The sequence below is a fragment of the Ovis canadensis genome, chromosome 6, assembly GCF_042477335.2.
Source record: "Ovis canadensis isolate MfBH-ARS-UI-01 breed Bighorn chromosome 6, ARS-UI_OviCan_v2, whole genome shotgun sequence".
In the NCBI taxonomy this organism is placed as follows: Eukaryota; Metazoa; Chordata; class Mammalia; order Artiodactyla; family Bovidae; genus Ovis; species Ovis canadensis.
Window position 1 is genome coordinate 121673540 of NC_091250.1, and position 20763 is coordinate 121694302.

At 46.4% G+C, this 20763-nt stretch overlaps 1 protein-coding gene and 1 non-coding gene across 2 annotated transcripts in view; both read right to left on the reverse strand.

The window, feature by feature from the left end:
- SLC2A9 (solute carrier family 2 member 9) overlaps nt 1-20763 on the reverse strand; it is a 219957-nt gene that overhangs the window by 93284 nt on the left and 105910 nt on the right. The window contains exons 7-8 of the mRNA XM_069595056.1: nt 18478-18665; nt 5024-5134 (exon numbers count right to left, since the gene is read on the reverse strand). Coding sequence (XP_069451157.1) covers nt 5024-5134; nt 18478-18665 — 299 coding nt within the window. The remainder of the gene's footprint in view (nt 1-5023; nt 5135-18477; nt 18666-20763) is intronic.
- TRNAC-ACA (transfer RNA cysteine (anticodon ACA)) lies at nt 13730-13801 on the reverse strand. The gene has a single exon. It is a non-coding gene; the product is annotated as a tRNA-Cys (tRNA).

A 20763-nucleotide genomic window follows, 5' to 3' on the forward strand; every position in this document is an offset into this window, starting at 1 on the left:
GTCGGACACGACTGAGCGACTTTCACTTTCAGCAACACCTGGGCTTCCCAGGTGGTGCTAGTGGAAGAACCCGCCTGCTAATTCAGGAGATGCAGCAGATCTGGTTTCAGCCCCTGGGTTGGGAAGATCCCCTGGAGGAGGGCATGGCGACCCCACTCCAGTACTCTTGCCTGGAGGATCCCTTGGACAGAGGAGCCTGGCGGGCTACAGTCAGATACAACTGAAGCGACTCAGCACGCACACATGCACCGCCAACACTATGAAGCCAACGTCCCTGCTCCGGGCCCTCACCGAGATGCCCGCTCCTCTGGAATGTTCAAGATCCAAATGACTGTGGCCCATCAAAATCCACACTTGGAGAAGCGGGCAGACTCTTCAGAGGCTGTGACCCCTAGCTCTGATCTTAGAAAAGTCCTCTCTTTCTCTCAGGAGGGCAAAGTCATTTTCCTCCTTCCTGGGACTAATCCTCATAAGAAGGACTTCATCAAAGGCTGTCGGCTCTACTAAGGATGATCTGCCAGCCAGAGAGTGGGCGCCAGAAGCCAGGGATCAGAGAGATGGAGGCTGGAAGCATCACCGCGCCCTCTGTTGGCTCCTTTTTCAAACAGTCACTGGACTGCCAGGATTGACGTGGACCTTCCTGAGACCTCAGGTAAAGCACTCAGGGTCTTGGGAAGAGAGAGGCCTTAGATGTTAGTGCTCCCCACGCCCTCAGGTTCTGACCTACTGCTGTGGGATCCTGGGATCCTAAGTAATTTCTTCTGGTCTTGGTTTCCTCAGATGGTTGGATGGCATCACCGACTCGATGGACATGAGTTTGAACAAGCTCTGGGAGTTGGTGACGGACAGGGAAGCCTGGTGTGCTCTAGTCCATGGGGTTGCAAAGAGCTGGACACAACTGAGCGAATGAACTGAACTGAACTGGCTTCCTCAGCTACGGAAAGATTGCGAGAGACCCTGAAAAGTCCTGCTCTCTGCAAGAATGTCCACTACAGCCTTATTTAAAGTGACAAACAATGGGAACCTACCTAGCCAGAACTAGAATAGTTCACACTCACTGAGTTACATCACGTGCCAGGCACCGTGTGCATCACTAAGCATGTGCCCACTTGTTTAATCCTCATTCCTTCCCTATGAGGCGGGGATGGTGTCCTTATTATAGAAATGGGGAAACTGAGTCACAGAGCTGTTGAATATCTTACTGGGATCATGCAGTTTAAAAGGGGTAGAGCTGGGATCAGATTCTGGGCAGCGTGGCTCTGCCATTTGAGCAGAGACACTCAACAACCTCACCCCATAGACAACGGTTAAGGATACAGCTTTAGAGCCAATTCTTGAAGAATGATACAGCTTTCACAACTAGTGTTAATTCAGAGGGGGCAACAATCTGCATACTTTTTCTGTATATGTGTCATGCTGCTGCTGCTGCTGCTAAGTCGCTTCAGTCATGTCCGACTCTGTGCGACCCCATAGACGGCAGCCCACCGGTCTCCCCCGTCCCTGGGATTCTCTAGGCAAGAATACTGGAGTGGGTTGCCATTTCCTTCTCCAGTGCATGAAAGTGAAAAGTCAAAGTGAAGTCGCTCAGTTGTGTCCAACTCTTAGCAACCCCTACTTCAATAAAAATTTCACTGGTGGCTCAGAATCGCCTGCAATGCAGGAGACCTGGGTTTGATCCCTGGGTCGGGAAGATCTCCTGGAGAAGGAAACGGCAACTCTCTCCAGTATTCTTGCCTGGGAAATCCCATGAACAGAGGAGCCTGGCGGGCTACAGTTCACCGGGTCACAAGAGTCAGATAAGACTTGGTGACTAAACCATCACCATCAATAAAAATTTACTCAAATAATAAATAATAAAATGGAAAATTATTTGGACATAAGTTTAGGTGAACAAAAAGCAGAATTAAAATTAGTCTAAAGATAGGAGTTTTTAAACTATAGTTGATTTACAGTTTGTGTTCAGTTCAGTACAGTTCAGTCGCTCAGTCGTGTCCGACTCTTTGCGACCCCATGAACCATAGCACGCCAAGCCTCCCTGTCCATCACCAACTCCCAGAGTTCACTCAGACTCACGTCCATCGAGTCGGTGATGCCATCCAGCCATCTCATCCTCAGTCGTCCCCTTCTCCTCCTGCCCCCAATCCTTCCCAGCATCAGAGTCTTTTCCAATGAGTCAACTCTTAAGGTGGCCAAAGTACTGGAGTTTCAGCTTTAGCATCATTCCTTCCAAAGAAATCCCAGGGCTGATCTCCTTCAGAATGGACCGGTTGGATATTCTTGCAGTCCAAGGGACTCTCAAGAGTCTTCTCCAACACCACACTTCAAAAGCATCAATTCTTTGGTGCTCAGCTTTCTTCACAGTCCAACTCTCACATACATACATGACCACTGGAAAAACCATAGCCTTGACTAGACAGACCTTAGTCGGCAAAGTAATGTCTCTGCTTTTGAATATGCTATCTAGGTTGGTCATAACTTTTCTTCCAAGGAGTAAGCGTCTTTTAATTTCATGGCTGCAGTCACCATCTGCAGTGATTTGGGAGCCCCCCAAAATAAAGTCTGCCACTGTTTCCACTGTTTCCCCATCTATTTCCCATGGAGTGATGGGACCAGATGCCATGATCTTCGTTTTCTGAATGTTGAGCTTTAAGCCAACTTTTTCACTCTCCTCTTTCACTTTCATCAAGAGGCTTTTTAGTTCCTCTTCACTTTCTGCCATAAGGGTGGTGTCATCTGCATATCTGAGGTTATTGATATTTCTCCTGGCAATCTTGATTCCAACTTGTGTTTCTTCCAGTCTAGCATTTCTCATGATGTACTCTGTGTGTAAGTTAAATAAGCAGGGTGACAATATACAGCCTTGGTGCACTCCTTTTCCTATTTGGTTTGTGGTATATAGCAAAGTGAATCAGTTATATGTATATATTTATATATATGTACACTTTTTCATACTCTTTTCCATCATAGGCTATTACAGGATGTTGAATATAGTTCCCTGTGCTGTACAGTAGGACTTTATTGTTTATTTTATATATATCAGCATGTGTCTTCTAATCCTAAACTCCTACTTTGTCCCTCCTCGCACACCTTTCCCCTTTGAAAACTGTAAATTTGTTTTCTATGCTTGTGAGTCTATTTTGTTTTGTAAATTAGTTAATTTGTGTCATATTTTAGACTCTACATATAAGTGATATCATAATGTATTTGCCTGACTTACTTCACTTAGAATGATAATCTCTAAGTCCATCCATGTTGCTACAAATGGCATTATTTCATTCTTTTTTATGGCCAAGTAATATTCCATTGTATATATATACATACACCACATCTTCTTTATCCATTCCTATGTGGATGGACATTTAGGTTGGTTCTATGTCCTGGCTATTGTTAACAGTGCTGCTACCAACACTGGGGCGCATGTATCGTTTTGAATTATTATTATTCAGTTTTCTCTGACGATCTGCTCAGGAGTGGGTTGCTGGATCAGAGGCAACTCCAGTTTTAGCTTTTTAAGGAAACTCCATACTGTTCTCCACAGTGGCTGCAACAATCTGCATCCTCATTAACAGTGTAGGAGGGTTCCTTTTTCTCCAAACCCCTTCCAGCAACTGTTATTTTTAGACTTTTTAATGATGATCATTCTGATTGGTGTGAAATGATACCTCATTGTAATTTTGATTTGCATCTCTCTAATAATTAGCAATTTTGAGCTAAAGATAGCATTATACTGAGTAAGATTAATACAGCTGTCTATGTCTAGAGAACAAAAGAAATTTTGCCAAACTTACCTGGGTAGTATGATTGTAGGTATTTCTTCTTTGTTTCTATTTTCTGTATTTTATGAATTTACTCTAATGAGCTCATGTTGATTTCTTATAGCAACAAAATACACAAAAACCCACAAAAAACAAACCCTGTAATTTTCCCATCACTTTCATTCCAGGCTGACTGTGCTTTCTTGCTGATCAATGTTAAAAATTACTAATGACAATTGCATGCAGTCTGTAATTTGAGACAAGAGTTCTGCGAAACTTCCAGGTTGTGAAACATCAAGTTATGTTTTCCTAACAAAAAGACCGTGAGTGGAAAAAGGGGACAAGCATCGGGTCTCAACAATTTCATGACATGCGTTTTAAAAGCATCTTGTTAGAATGCTCCATTAAGAGCAAGGAGCAAATTAAACTGTTCTTTTGAAAATGAGGCAGGAATACAATTAGAAGCCTCTGCCTGTTGGCACTGGCATCAATCTTGGCAGCGCAAATCAGTGAGCACAAGTGGAAATAAATGAGCTACTTCATCAAGGTCAAGGTAGAGAGAAAGGAATAGCTCATAAAGGGGGAAACTGAAGAACAGAGAGGTGGAATGCATTGTCCAACACCACACAGTCAAGAAGTTCCAGAGCCAGGATTCAATTCTGGTTTGGTCTGATTGCAAAACCTGTGCAATTGCTGCTAGATTCTGAAACCCCTAAGGTTTTATTTTCCCCTCAGTGTTTATTTTACACACTCAAGTTGAGAAAGAGTGATGAGCTCTATGTCTCTCTTCTTTTGAACATTGTGGCTTATCATTAAAGCTTCCCTCTTGAACCGATGGACTGAAGTATCCTTTCTCCTTTCTTTGCCTGGCAAACTCCTACATGTTTGGGGGTGGTGATGATAGCTGATAGTTTTAAAGTCATGGTAACAGAATTTGGGTTTGTACAGACTCTAATCTGGTCTCCCAGGGAGCTATGGCCCTCTTCTCAGGGTGCCCATCACAGTGTGTCATTTGGTACTAGGTGAGAGTTCAAAGAAAGGAGTTACTTATTAAAAAGAAGACAATAGGGAAACAAGATGTAGATAAGAATGTTCTGTAGATGGCTGAAACATCAGTGATAACTGCATGATAAACTCCCCAAATTCAGATACCTTTGGAGAGACAAAGGGAATATTCCTTTAAAGACAGGCTGGTTTGTCCCCTGGGGGTTCCCACAGCGCTGTTTAAACCCCATGATGTTCGCAGGAATAACCCTCGGTTTACTTACAGAGAAGATGGAAGCCAGAGTCTCAATGCCACCTGTGCTCAAGGTGATGTATGGGATCTTTTCTGGAGTGATTCCAGCTTTTCCAAAGATACTATTGGTGTAGAACCAAATCTATAAAGCAGGAGAGACAAAGAAGGTAGAAGGGTCAGTGAAACGCATCTGTTCCCTAAACTAAATTCAGGTACAAGATGGTCTCTGAGATTTGCTGCTAAGTCCAGAGGGATGAAGTGGAACTATGAGCCAAGGTCATGACTTATTTTTTCCTTCTCCCATTACTAAAAGAATGTCTGCATTACTGGGAGCAACATGTGCTTAGCTAAGTGTGGCAATGAGATAAGAATAGAAATCTTGGTGGGGTTTCCAGGAATTCTCCTTATAAGTAGGTTTTCACCAAAGAGGTATGATTCCATTTTTGCCCTTCTTCTTTTCTGCTCTCAGGATGGTGAATGTGATGACTGCAGCTTCAGCAGCCCTCTTGGGACAGCACTGCTTTTAGCTCCCAAGGTAACATTCTGAGAATAAGAGACGGTGTCTGATCCACAAGACATTTTACTATCATCTTTTGGAAAACTGTCAAACTAAATCTATAATGGGTACAACGTGAATGAAGCTCCTACGAGTTCCACAACTCTCACGCTGAATAACCATACATAGAACTCTTATGGGATGAAAGCCACCTATTCAGATGCTGGAGCAGGAAGTTAGAAGGAGACTGTGTCCGTACTCACTTGGAGTGATTTTATAGTTTATTATCCAAACCTTGGCACTTTGGAGAGTGTTAATAATGTTTCTAGGACATCAGGCATAAACCAGGGCTGCCTTCTGCAAACCGTGGTATGTGGTCCTGGGGCTACTGTACCAGCCCTTTCAATTTCCTTCATGTGAGAGAGAAGGCCTAGTGTTTAGGTCGCTGTTGAGGTTTCTGCCACATGAGGTTAAACCTAACCTTAACAGACACTCACATGACATCAGACACTCACAGGGCATCAGAAAATCAGTGATTTGGAGTTTGGAGACCTGGCTCCATCTTGAACTACCTGTGTGACCTCAGACAGTTTTCTCTGTCCAGGTGAGATTCCTTCTTCTCCTTGGTCAAAAGAGGATAACCACACACCCTTCCTGGGAGATGTTAGGAACTGGGTAAGGATGGTCACTATTCATTGATCCAAACTTTTGTATCAAAAGGCTGAACATAAATCATTTGTGTTCCCTCAATCCCAGCCATTTCCTAGAAAAAACAGTTTACAGAATGATAGAAAACCACACACATCTAGAGACTCTCTGGAGGAGGAAATGGCAACCCACCCCAGTATTCTTGCCTGGGAGATCCCATGGAGAGAGGAGTCTGGCAGGCTGCAGTCCACGGGGTCGCAAAGAGTTGGACATGATCAAGCATACACACAGACTCTGGTAAAAACTATTGCACATAATTATCTGACCTTGTGGGCACTGATACATTTGGTGGCAAAAACGGGTTTTAATGTTCACATAAAAGACAGACACTCCTGTCTGTGTCTGCCTCTCATCTGAGTGAGCTGATAAATTAGAATTTTAGACTGTATCTTTGCTGTCTCATCCATAGGGTAGAGAAGTGACTCCTGATAAACGCATTAATTCCTAGAGCTCCTAGGGCCAAGACACAAGCCAAAAATTTCCCAAAAGCCTCAGTTTCCACTGGATTTGTTTATATGTTGAAGGTGACTGTGATCCCCAGCACATCTTCAGGGTTGGATGAGAGCAGTTTAGAGCCTTTCTTAATCTTCACCCAAACGCATGGATTTTTCAACAGTCAGTGGTCTCTCTGACCATGCCCAGTTGAAGTTGTGAAATGAAATATTTCCAGCCATATCCATGGGCAAGAAAGGTCACAACCATCAGCAATTTCGTAAATGGGAATGAGGGTTCCCCAAAGGGAACACGATGCCAGTGATCCAGCAGATACCATCACCCCCTACGATGGTGATTGCTGAGGAACTCTGGGGAATGCAAGCAGCCATCCGCTGAGTCTATTCTGTGAGGTGAACAGGGAATTGAGGATGTAAGCAATCAAGAAACAGGAATTGGCCCCAGATAACTGAGGCACACACGAAAGGAGTGAATTCAGAGAGCCCAGAGGCTTTCATCTCCCCATAAATGGAAGAACACGAAATTCACAAACTTGATATCTGATTTTCCTTACCTCACCATACTCTTTGATGTTCGGACTGCCTGCTCCCTTTTTTGCAAACTTGCATATAGCCTGACTCCACCTCCCACCTCCTTGGAGCAGTTTTCTCAGGGCTACTGAGATGCTGCCTCCCAAGTTTGGAGGCTTTAACTTTTCCACCAAAGAAAACAACTCTACTTTTGGGTTGTGACTTTTTTTTTTCCAGTTGATACTCCGCTGCAAAGGTGGAGGCTGATGTTTGTGTTATTCTCAGCGTCAGCCCCGAAACCCACCCCCCTGACCTGTTCCTCTGTCAGAAGCTTCCAGTCTCTGATGTCACGTGATCTGTGTTCTCCGTGGAAGCTGGCACCACGCTCCTTCCTGCCCCTCATGCCCCTTCCCATCACAGCTTCTTCCCTGCCTCCAACTCTCCCTGGAGCAACACGGCCTTGGGCACTCCTGGGGGGTTTAAATGTTAGTGAAGAGTCACTGTGCAGAACACTACAGACTCACAGCGACAGTTATTAAGTGGCCCTCTCCTATGTGTGTGCTAAGTCACTTGAGTCCAACTCTTTGCGACCCCATGGACTGCAGCCCACCAGACTCCCCTGTCCATGGGGAGTCTCCAGGCAAGAATACTGGAGTGGGTTGCCATGCCCTCCTCCAGGGGATCTTCCCCAGCCAGGGATCGAACCCACATCTCATAAGTCTCCTGTATTAGCAGGTGGGTTCTTCACCACTGAGCCACCTGGGAAGCCCCTAATCCTCTTGTACTTTATATGCATTTCTGCAGTGATAGGCAGAAATCAGTCCTTTGAACAGTCTCCCCATACTCCCCATAGCGAGGAGGACCTGCAGGATTGGCCTTGTCCCCATAGGGAGGGCCCGCGCATCACACGAGCTGCCTGTCTCATTTGGCTTCCTCCACGAAGCCATCTCTCTCTCCCTGCATCATCTTACAGAGACGGACGGTAGTTGCCTCTGTCTCTGCTTCCGCTGAGGTTTATTTGATCTGGCAGTTTGAGGGCGTTGAACTGCACGGAGACACGAATTCTGGAGCGTGTCCCACGGCAGACCCTCCCACGGACTATGATTTGTGTTGACCTCACCCCAACACAACCAGGCTTTCTCTGGTTGCCTGATCGTCTCCATCCACTGAGGCAGACGGTAGAGTGGAAGGAGCTGCTATTCTGGGAGGCGGGCAAGGCAGGATTTCAATCCCAGGGCTGCCTCTGGTGACCTGAGGGTCTGGAGGCAAATGATTTCACGTCTCTGAATCTCTGTGCTCTGAAAGAAGGTAATCATACTCTGTCTTGGAGGGTGGTGGTGAAAGCTTTTTAAATGAAAGTTTTCTTAAAGCATCCTTTCTCTAATGGGTGCACAACAAACAGCGGGGATCAGTCTAGAAGATTCCCATCTCTTTGTGGAGATGCCACCGCTCCTGGGTAAAGGAGGACACGGGACAGTTGTGTGCAAGCCCAGGGTGAAAGCATCTCTGTATCTGCCTCCATCTAGCCTCCTCCCTGTGGGATGGACCTGTAATCGGGAAGGGTTACTTTTAAGTTTACACTGGATCTGCTTCTGTGACTTTAACTCTTTTTTGTTATTATAAACGTACACAATGGCCTGCCCCAGGGAGATAACCTGAGCCTCCCACCTGTGAAAGACTGGAAGAAAGTCAAACTAACACATTCCCCTGCCTGAAGCCATTCTAGGGGACTTTTGCAAGGATTGAATCATCTTTTTACCTTATTTCCTCACCTGCCCCCACCCCCCGACCTCTGATCCATAAAAGAACCTGGTAACCAGGCCCTGACAAGGTGGTTATTTTGAGGTGTTAGCCTGCCATCTTTTCGGTCAGCTGGCTTTCCAAACAGTCATTTTCCTTGCCTCAACAGCTAGTCTCTCAGATTCGCTGGCCAGTCATGCGGAAAGCAGAGCGAGCTTGGACTCAGTAACAGACCCTTAAGGGACTTTGCAGGAGCTGGTGGGAAAGGGACACAGCAGGAGGATTTGGGCCTCCTTGACCCCCGGCCTCTAATGCCCTAAAGCCCTCCTTCTTAGGACATGTGTTCTAGGGACAAAGTGTAACATGAAAATGACATGCAAATCATTTTCACCTCTCAACAGCCTGGAAGGGGACATTGCCAGAGGATCAAAGACCACACACAGCTGACAAGGCAAGAGCTGGACAGAGACCCAGGCCTGCGCTTCCTGTAGTGCGTTCTTCCCACTGCACGGGCTGTGCTGGGCTCTGAGCCCAGGTTCAGCTCAGTTCAGGTGCTCAATTGTGCCCGACTCTTTGTGATCCCATGGACTGCAGCACGACACGCCTCCCTGTCCATCGCCAACTCCTGGAGTTTACTCAAACTCATTTCCATTGAGTCGGTGACGCCATCCAACCATCTCATCCTCTGTTGTCCCCTTCTCTTCCAGCCTTCAATCTTTCCCAGCATCAGGGTCTTTTCCAATGAGTCAGTTCTTTACATCAGGTGGCTAAAGTATTGGAGCTTCAGCTTCAGCATCAGTCCTTCTAATGAACATCCAGGACTGATTTCCTTTATGATGGACTGGTTGGATCTCCTTGCAGTCCAAGGGACTCTCAAGAGTCTTCTCCAACACCACAGTTCAAAAGCATCAGTTCTTCAGTGCTCAGCTTTCTTTATAATCCAGCTCTCACATCCGTACATGACTACTGGAAAAACCATAGCTTTGACTAGATAGACCTTCCTTTGTTGGTAAAGTAATGTCTCTGCTTTTTAATATGCTGTCTAGGCTGAGAGTTGGACACGACTCAGTGACTTCACTTTCACTTTTCACTTTCATGCACTGGAGAAGGAAATGGCAACCCACTCCAGTGTTCTTGCCTGGAGAATCCCAGGGATGGCGGAGCCTGGTGGGCTGCCGTCTATGGGGTCGCACAGAGTTGGACAGGACTGAAGCGATTTAGCAGCAGCAGCAGCTAGGTTGGTCACAGTTTTTCTTCCAAGGGACAAGCATCTTTTAATTTCATGGCTGCAGTCACCATCTGCAGTGATTTTGGAGCCCAGAGAACTAAAGTCTCTCAATGTTTCCATTGTGTCCCCATCTATTTGCCATGAAGTGATGGGACCAGATGCCATGATCTTAGTTTTCTGAATGTTGAGTTTTAAGCCAACATTTCCTCTTTCACTTTCCTCAAGAGGCTCTTTAGTTCTTCTTTCCTTTCTGCCATAAGGGTGGTGTCATCTGTATATCTGAGGTCACTGATATTTCTCCTGGCAATCTTGATTCCAGCTTGTGCTTCATCCAGCCCAGAATTTAGGATAATGTACTCTGAATGTAAGTTAAATAGGCAGGGTGACAATATACAGCCTTGACGTACTCCTTTCCCGATTTGGAACAAGTCTGTTGTTCCATGTCCGGTTCTAACTATTGCTTCTTGACCTGCGTTCAGATTTCTCAGGAGGCAGGTAAGGTGGTCTAGTATTCCCATCTCTTTAAGAAATTTCCACAGTTTGTTGTGATCCACACAGTCAAAGGCTTTGGTGTAGTCAATAAAGCAGAAGTACATGTTTTTCTGGAACTCTCTGGCTTTTTCAATGATCCAGTGGATACTGGCAACTTGATCTCTGGTTTCTCTAGCTTTTCTAAATCCAGCTTGAACATCTGGAAGTTCATGTTTCATGTACTATTGAAGCCTGGCTTGAAGGATTTTGAGTATTACTTTGTTAGTGTGTGAATGAGTGCAATTGTGCAGTATTTTGAACATTCTTTGGCATTGCCTTTCTTTGGGATTGGAATGAAAACTGACCTTTTCCAGTCCTGAGGCCACTGCTGAGTTTTCCGAATATGCTGGCATATTGAGTGCAGCACTTTCACAGCATCAGAAATACAGGGGATACAGCATCAGGGGATACAGGAACCGAGCAGTTACGGCAACTCATTCGCAAGCTGGCAAGTTTCATGTTGAGAGCTGAACATACACAGTTGAATCTAGAACTTCTACTCTGGACCACACACTGAGGCGGCCACTTGGAAGGGCCCTCATTTAGCATTCTCTCCAGTCACGGGGACAGAGCAAGTTCTTCTAGTGAGATGGTCTCAGTTATTAGGGTAACAGAACATTTAATTCCTCTAATTTGAGTTAGGAATTTATTTGGGAAGAAACCTTGAAATGAAACCTGTTCATAACGCTTCTGTTCTCGTGATGAGAATTTTTGTGCAGAGTACGACTTGGGGTTCAGAATTCCTAATGATGCTTAGACAAATGAGATGGACACTCACATGGCCTGGCTCCAGGCTGGCAGAAGGGGAGCAGGTCACACTTTGCCACAAACCTGTCTCAGGCTCTCCAGCCTCCCACCCTCCCTTCCTTCTCCCAGCCTGTCTCCCTTCCATTGTTTATCCAGAGTGCAGGATCTCTGACACTCTGTTAGGTACAGGTGTTACCGTGGGGAACAACATGCCTGTCCTTGACCTCCCAGATCTAGTCTAGTAGGGAAAGGATGTGTTATGCAACAGTCACACAGGTAAAGAGTTCAAGGGGCACACTAGCTCCCCGGGAACACTGTGATGCTTGGACCCCCACCAAGTTGACAAATATGCTGGCAGTAAAAGGCCAAGAGTGAAAAAGTTGGCTTAAAGCTCAACATTCAGAAAACTAAGATCATGGCATCCGGTCCCATCACTTCATGGCAAATAGATGGGGAAACAGTGGAAACAGTGGCAGACTTTATTTCTTTGGGCTCCAAAATCACTGCAGATGGTGACTGCAGCCATGAAATTAAAAGACGCCTACTCCTTGGAAGGAAAGTTATGACCAACCTGGATAGCATATTCAAAAGCAGAGACATTAGTTTGCCAACAAAGGTCCATCTAGTCAAAGCTATGGTTTTTCCAGTAGTCATGTATGGATGTGAGAGTTGGACTATAAAGAAAGCTGAGCATCTGAGAATTGATGCTTTTGAACTGTGGTGCTGGAGAAAACTCTTGAGAGTCCCTTGGACTGCAAGGAGATCCAACCAGTCCATCCTAAAGGAGGTCAGTCCTGTATGTTCACTGGAAGGACTGATGCTAAAGCTGAAGCTCCAATACTTTGGCCACCTGATGTAAAGAGCTGACTCATTTGAAAAGACCCTGATGCTGGGAAAGACTGAGGGCAGGAGGAGAAGGGGATGACAGAGGATAAGATGGTTGGATGGCATCACTGACTCAATGGACGTAAGTTTGGGTAAACTCCAGGAGCTGGTGATGGACAGGGAGGCCTGGTGTTCATGGGGTCACAAAGAGTCGGACACAAGTGAGTGACTGAACTGGACTGAACTGAACTGAACTGAACATCTAGAATGAATGTCACCAGACCCGTGTGGCTTCCTACCAGCCTGCGCTCTGAGCCTCCCCACTCATGTTTTACGTTTATTCTGACAAGATTGGGAGTCTTGCTTCCCAAGTACGGTGCATGTCAGAAGCAGCAAAGTTCAAGTGTGTGGCATTGAGAAAGAAGAAAGCACTGCTAGGAACAGTCTTGCTAATACCAGCTAAGAGGAAGGGAGATCTAACAGAGGCCCATCAGTTACCATCAGAGATAGTCCCTGTCCATAATTTCTTTGGGCTTCCCTGGTGGCTCAGACGATAAAGAATCTGCTTGCAATGCGGGCGATCTGGGTTCAGTCCCTGGGGTCGGGAGGATCCCTGGAGGAGGGAACGGCAACCCATTCCAGTATTCTTGCCTGAAGAATTCCATGGACAGAGGCTACAGTCCACGGGGAAGCAAAGAGTTGGGCATGAACTGAGCAACTAACACAAACACACATGATATTATGCAATCCTCACGTGTGTAATCCTCATGGTAGCTGTGAAAAAAAAGAATCTATATCTCCATTTTCCATAAGAGGAGACTGAGGACTGGAGGAGTTGGTATGATTGGCCTCCTCTGTTGAAGAAGGGAGAAATTCAAAAGAAGGAAGGGTAACCTAAGGGAGATGAGCATTCCACCGTCATTCTTGACATTCTAGAAGATTCCAGAAGGTTCAAGAAAACTATGGCTTTCTTGTCTCAGGTTTGGTAATCCAGTCAAATTTTCCCCCCAAGGACTTGGTAGGAACTGCACCCTCCCTACCCCTGTTCTTTCTGCTACTCCTTTCCTCACATAACACTCAGCTGCCTCCCATGCGTCATGGGCTGCTGGAGACCCATGGACCCTGGGAAAGGTCTCCATCCTCAATGATGGTTATGGGGAGGGAGCAGCATCAGAGAGACTGAACCTTTGCACAGAAACCAAAAACACAAGTCTGTTTTTTTTTTTTTTTTTTTTGAGCAAAGGACAAATTATTGGAGGAAGGCAGCTACACAAAATAATTTTAAGTGACAGGTCTAATTTTAGAGATGAGAACTTGAAAGTTACCATGAGAAGGAGGGGAAAAAACAATCTGACGCTGAAAAGTGAAGTGAAGTGAAGTCGTTCAGTCGTGTCCGACTCTTTGCGACCCCATGGGCTGTAGCCTACCAGGCTCCTCTGTTCATGGGATTTTCCAGGCAATAGTCCTAGAGTGGATTGCCATTTCCTTCTCCAGGGGATCTTCCCAACCCAGGGATCGAACCTGGGTCTCCTGCATTGTAGACAGACGCTTTACCATCTGAGCTACCAGGGAAGTCCAAAGGGAATGAGAAATAACTAAATGGTATGTTCAACTTTCACTTGATTTCTAAAGGGTGTGAAAACCATTCATCAACTCTTTAGCAAAACAAACAAAAAAACAGTACTGAACAATATGTAATGCTTGTTTAGGACAGTGATTCTCGACTGAGGGCAATTTTTGTCCCCAGGGGACATTTCGCCATGCCTGGAGACATGTTTGTTGCGTGAACTGTCACCTAGTGAGTGAGGTCTGGTAAGCTGCAAAACATCCTAGAGTGTACACTAAAATTCCATGACAATGAATTTTCCAGCCCCAAATGTGCATAGTGCTAAGGCTGAGAAAGACTGGTTCAGTGCAAGGCATAAGGTCTCAGAAATTGGCTGGGGGATCTGTCAGGGCCCTGGTGCCAGGACATGTGTGTCTGACAGCACAGGTGTAACCCACCATGACCTTGAGCAAGTCCTTGATTCTCTGCAAGCCTCAGCTTCTTCCTTTAGAAAATGGAGATGGAGCCACCTACCCTGCAGGACACTTGGGTCCAGAATAAGGTGATGAATGGAGATGCCTAGCAGTGTTTATGACTGTCTTAACATATGGACCGTGTCCCCCCACATTCATTGTTGTTGTTTAGTCGTTGTGTCCAACTCTCTGAGACCCCACGGACTGTAGCATGCCAGGCTCCTCTGTCCTCAACTATTTCCCAAAGTTTGCTCAAACTCATGTCCATTGAATAGGTGATGTTATCTAACCATCTCATCTTCTGTTGCCCCCTTCTCCTCCTGCCCTCAATCTTTCCCAGCATCAGGGTCTTTCTCAATGAGTTGACTCTTCGCATCAGGTAACCAAAGTACTGGAGCTTCAGCTTCAGCATCAGTCCTTCCAATGAATATTCAGGACTGATCTCCTTTAGGATGGACTGGTTGGATCTCCTTGCAGTCCAAGGGACTCTCAAGAGTCTTCTCCAGCACCACAGTTCAAAAACATGAATTCTTCAGCACTCAGCATTCTTTACGATCCTCTCACATAATTTCTGGTAAAAAAGGGGACAGAGCAAGTCTTTAAGTGCATTTAAAGGCTTTCATCCATGTCAGCTAGCTTTCTCCTTTGGTCTTGTGAATTATTTTGGGGTAAAAGGTAGCAGGTGTGGGGAGGGAGCTTGGACTAGGGCACAGGACAGTGGGCTCTGAGGCTGGGCTTTGCAGCTCACCAGCACTTGTCCTTTGGTTTGGAAGAATGAGGGCCTCCTTGATAGCTCAGTTGGTAAAGAATCTGCCTGCAATGCAGGAGACCCTGATTTGATTCTTCAGTCAGGAAGATTTGCTGGGAAAGGGACAGGCTACCCCCTCCAGTGTTCTGGCCTGGAAAACTCCATGGACTGTATAGTCCATGGAGTCGCAAAGAGGCGGACACGACTGACTTTCACTTCACTTCACTTCATTAAGAATGAAGCAGGACTTGTCCCCTTAACTGCCTAGGGATGACCTAGGCAGCCCGGTGACATACACAGGTATACTCTGAAGCATGGAGTTGAACTGGGGTGGTCGCCAGGGGCTGGGAGTGGGGGAAACTCAGTGTCATTAATGAATAGGTATAAAGTTTCAGTTAAGCAAGATGAACAAGCTCTAAAGATCTGTACAATATGATGCCCACGGTTAACAATGTCATATTGTGCACTTAAACGTTTGTGAAGAGGATAAATGTCATGTTAAATGTCCTCACAATGATAAGACGGAGGATGTCCCTGGTGGCACCGTGGATAAGAGTCCGCCTGCAGATACAGGCGACACGGGTTTGATCCTTGGCCTGGAAAGAGTTCATGCTGTCGGAGCAACTAAGGCGGTGCACCAGACTACTGAGCCACAACTCCTGAGCCCATGCTCCACAGCTGCTGAAGCCTGCGCTCCGCAACTAGAGAAGCCACTGGAATGAGAGGACTATGCACCGCAGCTAGAGTAGCCCCCTCCACTCTCCACAATTAGAGAAAGCCCATGAACAGCAATGAAAGACCTGGCATGGCCAAAAGTAAGAAAATAAATACATTAAAAAACAAGAGTTGGAAAGTAGTCAACGCAAAGGAAAGTGACTGAGATCTCACATCTGCTGGCTCTGGGAGCAGAGATTTTTTTTTTTTTCCATCTACACTTATGCAGTGGGGCTTACAGACACACTTGAGTGGAATTTACAAAGTAATACAGCATATGCAAATTGGAAAATTATGTCTCACAGAAGGAGAGAATTCTGTTTAGAAATGTCATGGTTCTCGATCTAAATGCCTCATTACATACAGATTCCATATGTGGTTTTACAATTCCACGTCTAAACTTTAAGAAACAGATGCTTTCTCTCTCTGCTTACTCAGAACAGGGAGGGAGCATTTGAAACAGTCTAGCACGACAAAGGTCCATGTAGTCAAAGCTATGGTTTTTCCAGTAGTCATGTACGCATGTGAGAATTGGACCATAAAGAAGGCAGAGTGCCAGAGAATTGATGCTTTTGAACTGTGGTGCTGGAGAAGCCTCTTGAGAGTCCCTGGGAAAGCAAGGAGATCAAACGAGTCAATCCTAAAGAAAATCAACCCTGAATACTCTTTGGAAGGACTGATGCTGAAGCTGAAGCATCAATACTTTGTCCACCTGAAGAGCCGACTCATTGGAAAAGACACTGATGCTGGGAAAGATTAAAGCCAGGAGAAGATGGGGACAACAGAGGATGAGATGGTTGGATAGCATCACCGATTCGATGGACATGAACTTGGGCAAGCTTTGGGAGACGGTGAGGGACAGGGAAGCCTGGCATGCTGCAGTCTATGGGGTCGCAAAGAGTCAGACACGACTTGGTGACTGAACAACAGCAAGCACGACCTTATTCTTATCCAGAGGAGGCAACAATAGGACTAGGTCAAGGTCAAGCAAGTTAACCCAGGTGCCCCCTCCTTCTGCTGACTCAACTAGACCAAGGTTAAGCAGATAAGCCGCAAGATGATTTCACTTCATCCTGATATTTCCAATAAGAGATGCAAGAGAAAAAAGAGAAATGAGGCTGAAGGTTGTGGTTGTTAATTTCCCTCCCCCGACTGGAACCAGTCCCCTTTCGGGTCGCCTCCCCTGCCCACCCACAAACAGCCTCCCTGCCGACTCTAGTATGCCTGGGTCATACCCGCAGGGCAGCTCTTTCATCTGGGCGTCTTCAGAAGGTCCCTTCTCCTGCCCTCTGGGCCCAGCCACACTTGTCCTGACTATGTAACTGACCTCAGAAGGAATCTGATTGCTTCAGTGCAGGAATCTCCTCTACGTATTCCTGCCAACTGGCTGGCCAGCTGGCTTACACACTTTCATGAATGGGGAACTCACTACCCCTGGAAGCAACTCACTGTTTTCCAGAAGCAGCCATAACAATAATGATCCTAAGTCTGCCTCCCTACTCCTAAAATTTCTGAATTCTACCTTTTGGAGCCCCTAAGAGAGAAGGGGAGGCTTTGTCCAATGGTGGGTTAGGATACCCCAGAGAAGAAGACCCTCCTCTGGTTTACCTGCCCATATCAACTTGGGCCTCAAGAAACTTTTCTTTAAAGCCTTGAAATTTTCTCAGGTCAAAATCACGCATTGAAGCCAGCCCAGCCAATGTTGTTTTGAGCAGTTGCTAAGTGCGACTCTTTGCGACCCCACGGACTGCAGCATGCCAGCCTTCCTTGTCCTTCACTATCTCCTGGAGCTTGCTCAAACTCATGTCCATTGAGTCAGTGAAGCCATCCAACCATCTCATCCTCTGTCATCCCCTTCTCCTGCCTTCAATCTTTTCCAGCATCAGCCCAGACAAGGGTACCTTTCTTCAAATAATCTCGATGTCATGTCGCTTACTTGTGACTTTCTAATATCTTCCTTAAGAAATGTGACTTTTAGGCACTTCTCTGGTGGTCCAGTGATTAAGAATCTGCCTTCCAATGCAGGGATACGGGTTCCATCCCTGGGCGGGGAACTAAGATCCCAAGTGCTGCGGGACAACCTCAGAGCCCATGCTCTGGACACTGAAAACCACAACTCGAGAAAAACCCACATGCTGCAAGGAAAGATCACACGTGCTCCAAGTAAGACCCAACACGGCCAAATAAACAAATAAATATATATTTTTAAAGACATATGACTTCTAAGTGTTTCTACCAAGTCACTTCAGTCGTGTCCGACTCTGTGCGACCCCATAGATGGCAGCCCGAAAGGCTCCCCCGTTGCTGGGATTCTCCAGGCAAGAACACTGGAGTGGGTTGCCATTTCCTTCTCCAATGCATGAAAGTGAAAAGTGAAAGTAAAGTCACTTAGTCATGGCCAACTCTTAGTGGCCCCATGGACTGCAGCCTACCAGGCTCCTCCACCCATGGGATTTGCCAGGCAAGAGTACTGGAGTGGGGTGCCATTGCCTTCTCCGCTAAGTGTTTCTAGGGATAAGTAATTATAATGATAGGCAGCATTTAGTAAGGGATAATTCTGGGCTAGCTGCTTCACTGAACACCTCACATGGATTATCTCTTTCCATATTACATTATCCCATTTTACAGATGTGGAAACTGATGGTCAGGTTACATGATTGCCCAGTGGCACAGAGCTGAGCTAGAAGCCAGGGCATACAGGGTCCAAGCCCTGGCCCACTCTCCCCACCCCTCCCTCCAGTTCCTCTGTCTGTGCTGGGGCGCTCACCGCATTGAGGCCGCAGAGCTGGTAGCAGGCCATGGAGATGACCACAGTGATGAGCTGCCAGCGGACGAAGGGACTCCTGAGCAACTCCAGCACGGATACCAGCTGGATGTTCCTCTGCATACGGCTCTCCGCCAGGACCTCCTCCATCTCGCAGGAGATGTCCTCTTTCCCCAGGAAGGTCCGGAAGGCTGCCAACAGGGAGGAGCACGGATTTCAGTGGGGATTATTAGGACGTCTGCTGTGTCTGATGTTAGGGCTCCCGGGGATGGTCCGTCCCACCATCCAGACATACCAGATGGTTGTATATCAGAGATGCAGCTGGCAGGGGTCTTTGAGGCCATGGAGTTCCAAGCCCTTGTTTAAAAGTAGGAAAACAGGGACCTCCCTGATGGTCCAGTGGCCAAGAACTCTATTCTCCCATTGCAGGGGTCCCAGGTTGGATCCCTGGTCAGGGAACTGAATCCCACATGCCACAACTAAGCGTTCACATGTGACAGCGAAGAGCAAGATTCTGTATGCTGCAAGTAAGACCAGAGCAGCCAAATAGATAAATTATATACACACACACACACACACACAGACCCTGCTTCTGGGAAAGATTGAAGGTGGGAGGAGAAAGGGATGACAGAGGATGAGATGGTTGGATGGTATCACTGATTCAATGGACATGAGTATGGGTAAACTCTGGGAGTTGGTGATGGACAGGGAAGCCTGGCATGCTGCAGTCCATGGGGTCGCAAAGAGTTGGACATGACTGAGTGACTGACCTGAACTGATATATACACACAAAAGTAGGAAAACAGGAGGCCCACTGAGATGCAGTGACCTACTCAAGGTCATTGAGTTGGCCAGGAGAAGAACCCCTAGAGAACCAGGCTCCTCTGACTGACCCACTGCAAAGCCGAGCACATCCAGAGTTCAAATCCCATCTCTACCTCTGGGTAGATGAGCAGCGTTCATGCCTCAAAAAGTTCCTGTAATGACCGAGAGATGTAACATATGCTAAACCCCTGGCTCCATGATAATGCACTGAGCACCTCCTGTCTGCCCAGCCCTGGGCACTCATTCTCACTGGTGGTCTCTAGACGGAGGTCAGATTGCCACTTGACCAGGATGCCTGGAACAGGGATTGCACTAAATGATCTCCAGGGCCCTTTCCACACAACCCTGTGAAACACAGAAAGCTGGATTGAAATATTCTCAAAGAGCCAGTCTTGCTAGGATTCAAGCTCACCCCTGTGACTCAGGCTTTCCCAAGCTGAACACTGCAAATTTCCAGCCTCAGCGAGCTTCTCATCTTTTTTTTTTTTTTTAATCAAGCCCTTAATTGTGCAAACCACCATGGATATGTGCACGAAGCTGGGCTGTCTGATTAGACCCCTGAGATCACAATAATTAGATCGGGGAGATGCTTTTAGAATGCAGATTTAAATATTTAGCACTTAGGTATTCATCCTCCTACATGGGAGGAGGCTCGTGATGGCTCCTGGGGACAGTCCATTCCTGACACAGTGGGCATTATCCCTAAAATCACTGCCCTGAGCCTCAGGCCAGGTGAAACTGTTCTTAGGTAGGAAAAATCAACACATGGTTGTTAAATCTCTCCAGATTCTGCAAGCCCAGGAAGGCTCTGAGGTGTTATTCCCAGAAGTATAGTAAAAACCACCTCAGAATGTCTCTTTCGTAAGCTGTAATTTAATATTTTCCCCAGCATTTATTAAAGATAAGTGGAGGAGACAGCTGAGGGGGTAATGTTTCTGCAGCATTCACCAAACCATAGTATTTCTCAAAGTTCAAAAATGCAAATTCATGTCACAAAGTAAGCCTAGAGTTTCAGGGCAAGGAAATATTTCTCTTCTTCCTGACATACATAAAATAAGGAGAACTTGAGAACCCTTCCCCCCCCCCTTTTCACTTTGGCTGCTGGGAAGCTCTCAGTTAAACTCATTGTTCAGCTCTTAAGAGTTTGCTGGAGCAAAATTCTTTCTTCTTCCTCTTGTAAGTTCTGGTCTCATTCTTTTTCCTTTTAGTTTTTAAACATTATTTATTTATTTCTGGTTGTACTGGGTCTTTGTTGCTGCCCCAGCTTTCCTCTGGTTGCAGCGAGCAGGGGCTACTCTCTGGGTGCAGTACACAGGCTTCGCATTGCAGTGGCTTCTCTTCTCCCTGCACTTGGCCATGCCCTTCGCTCTGCCCGGAATGCTCTTCCTGCCTTTCCTCGCCTGGCTAACTTCTCCCACTTCAATGTCAGAGCCTGGGCTCTCACAGTCCTTTGTGCTTTTTCCC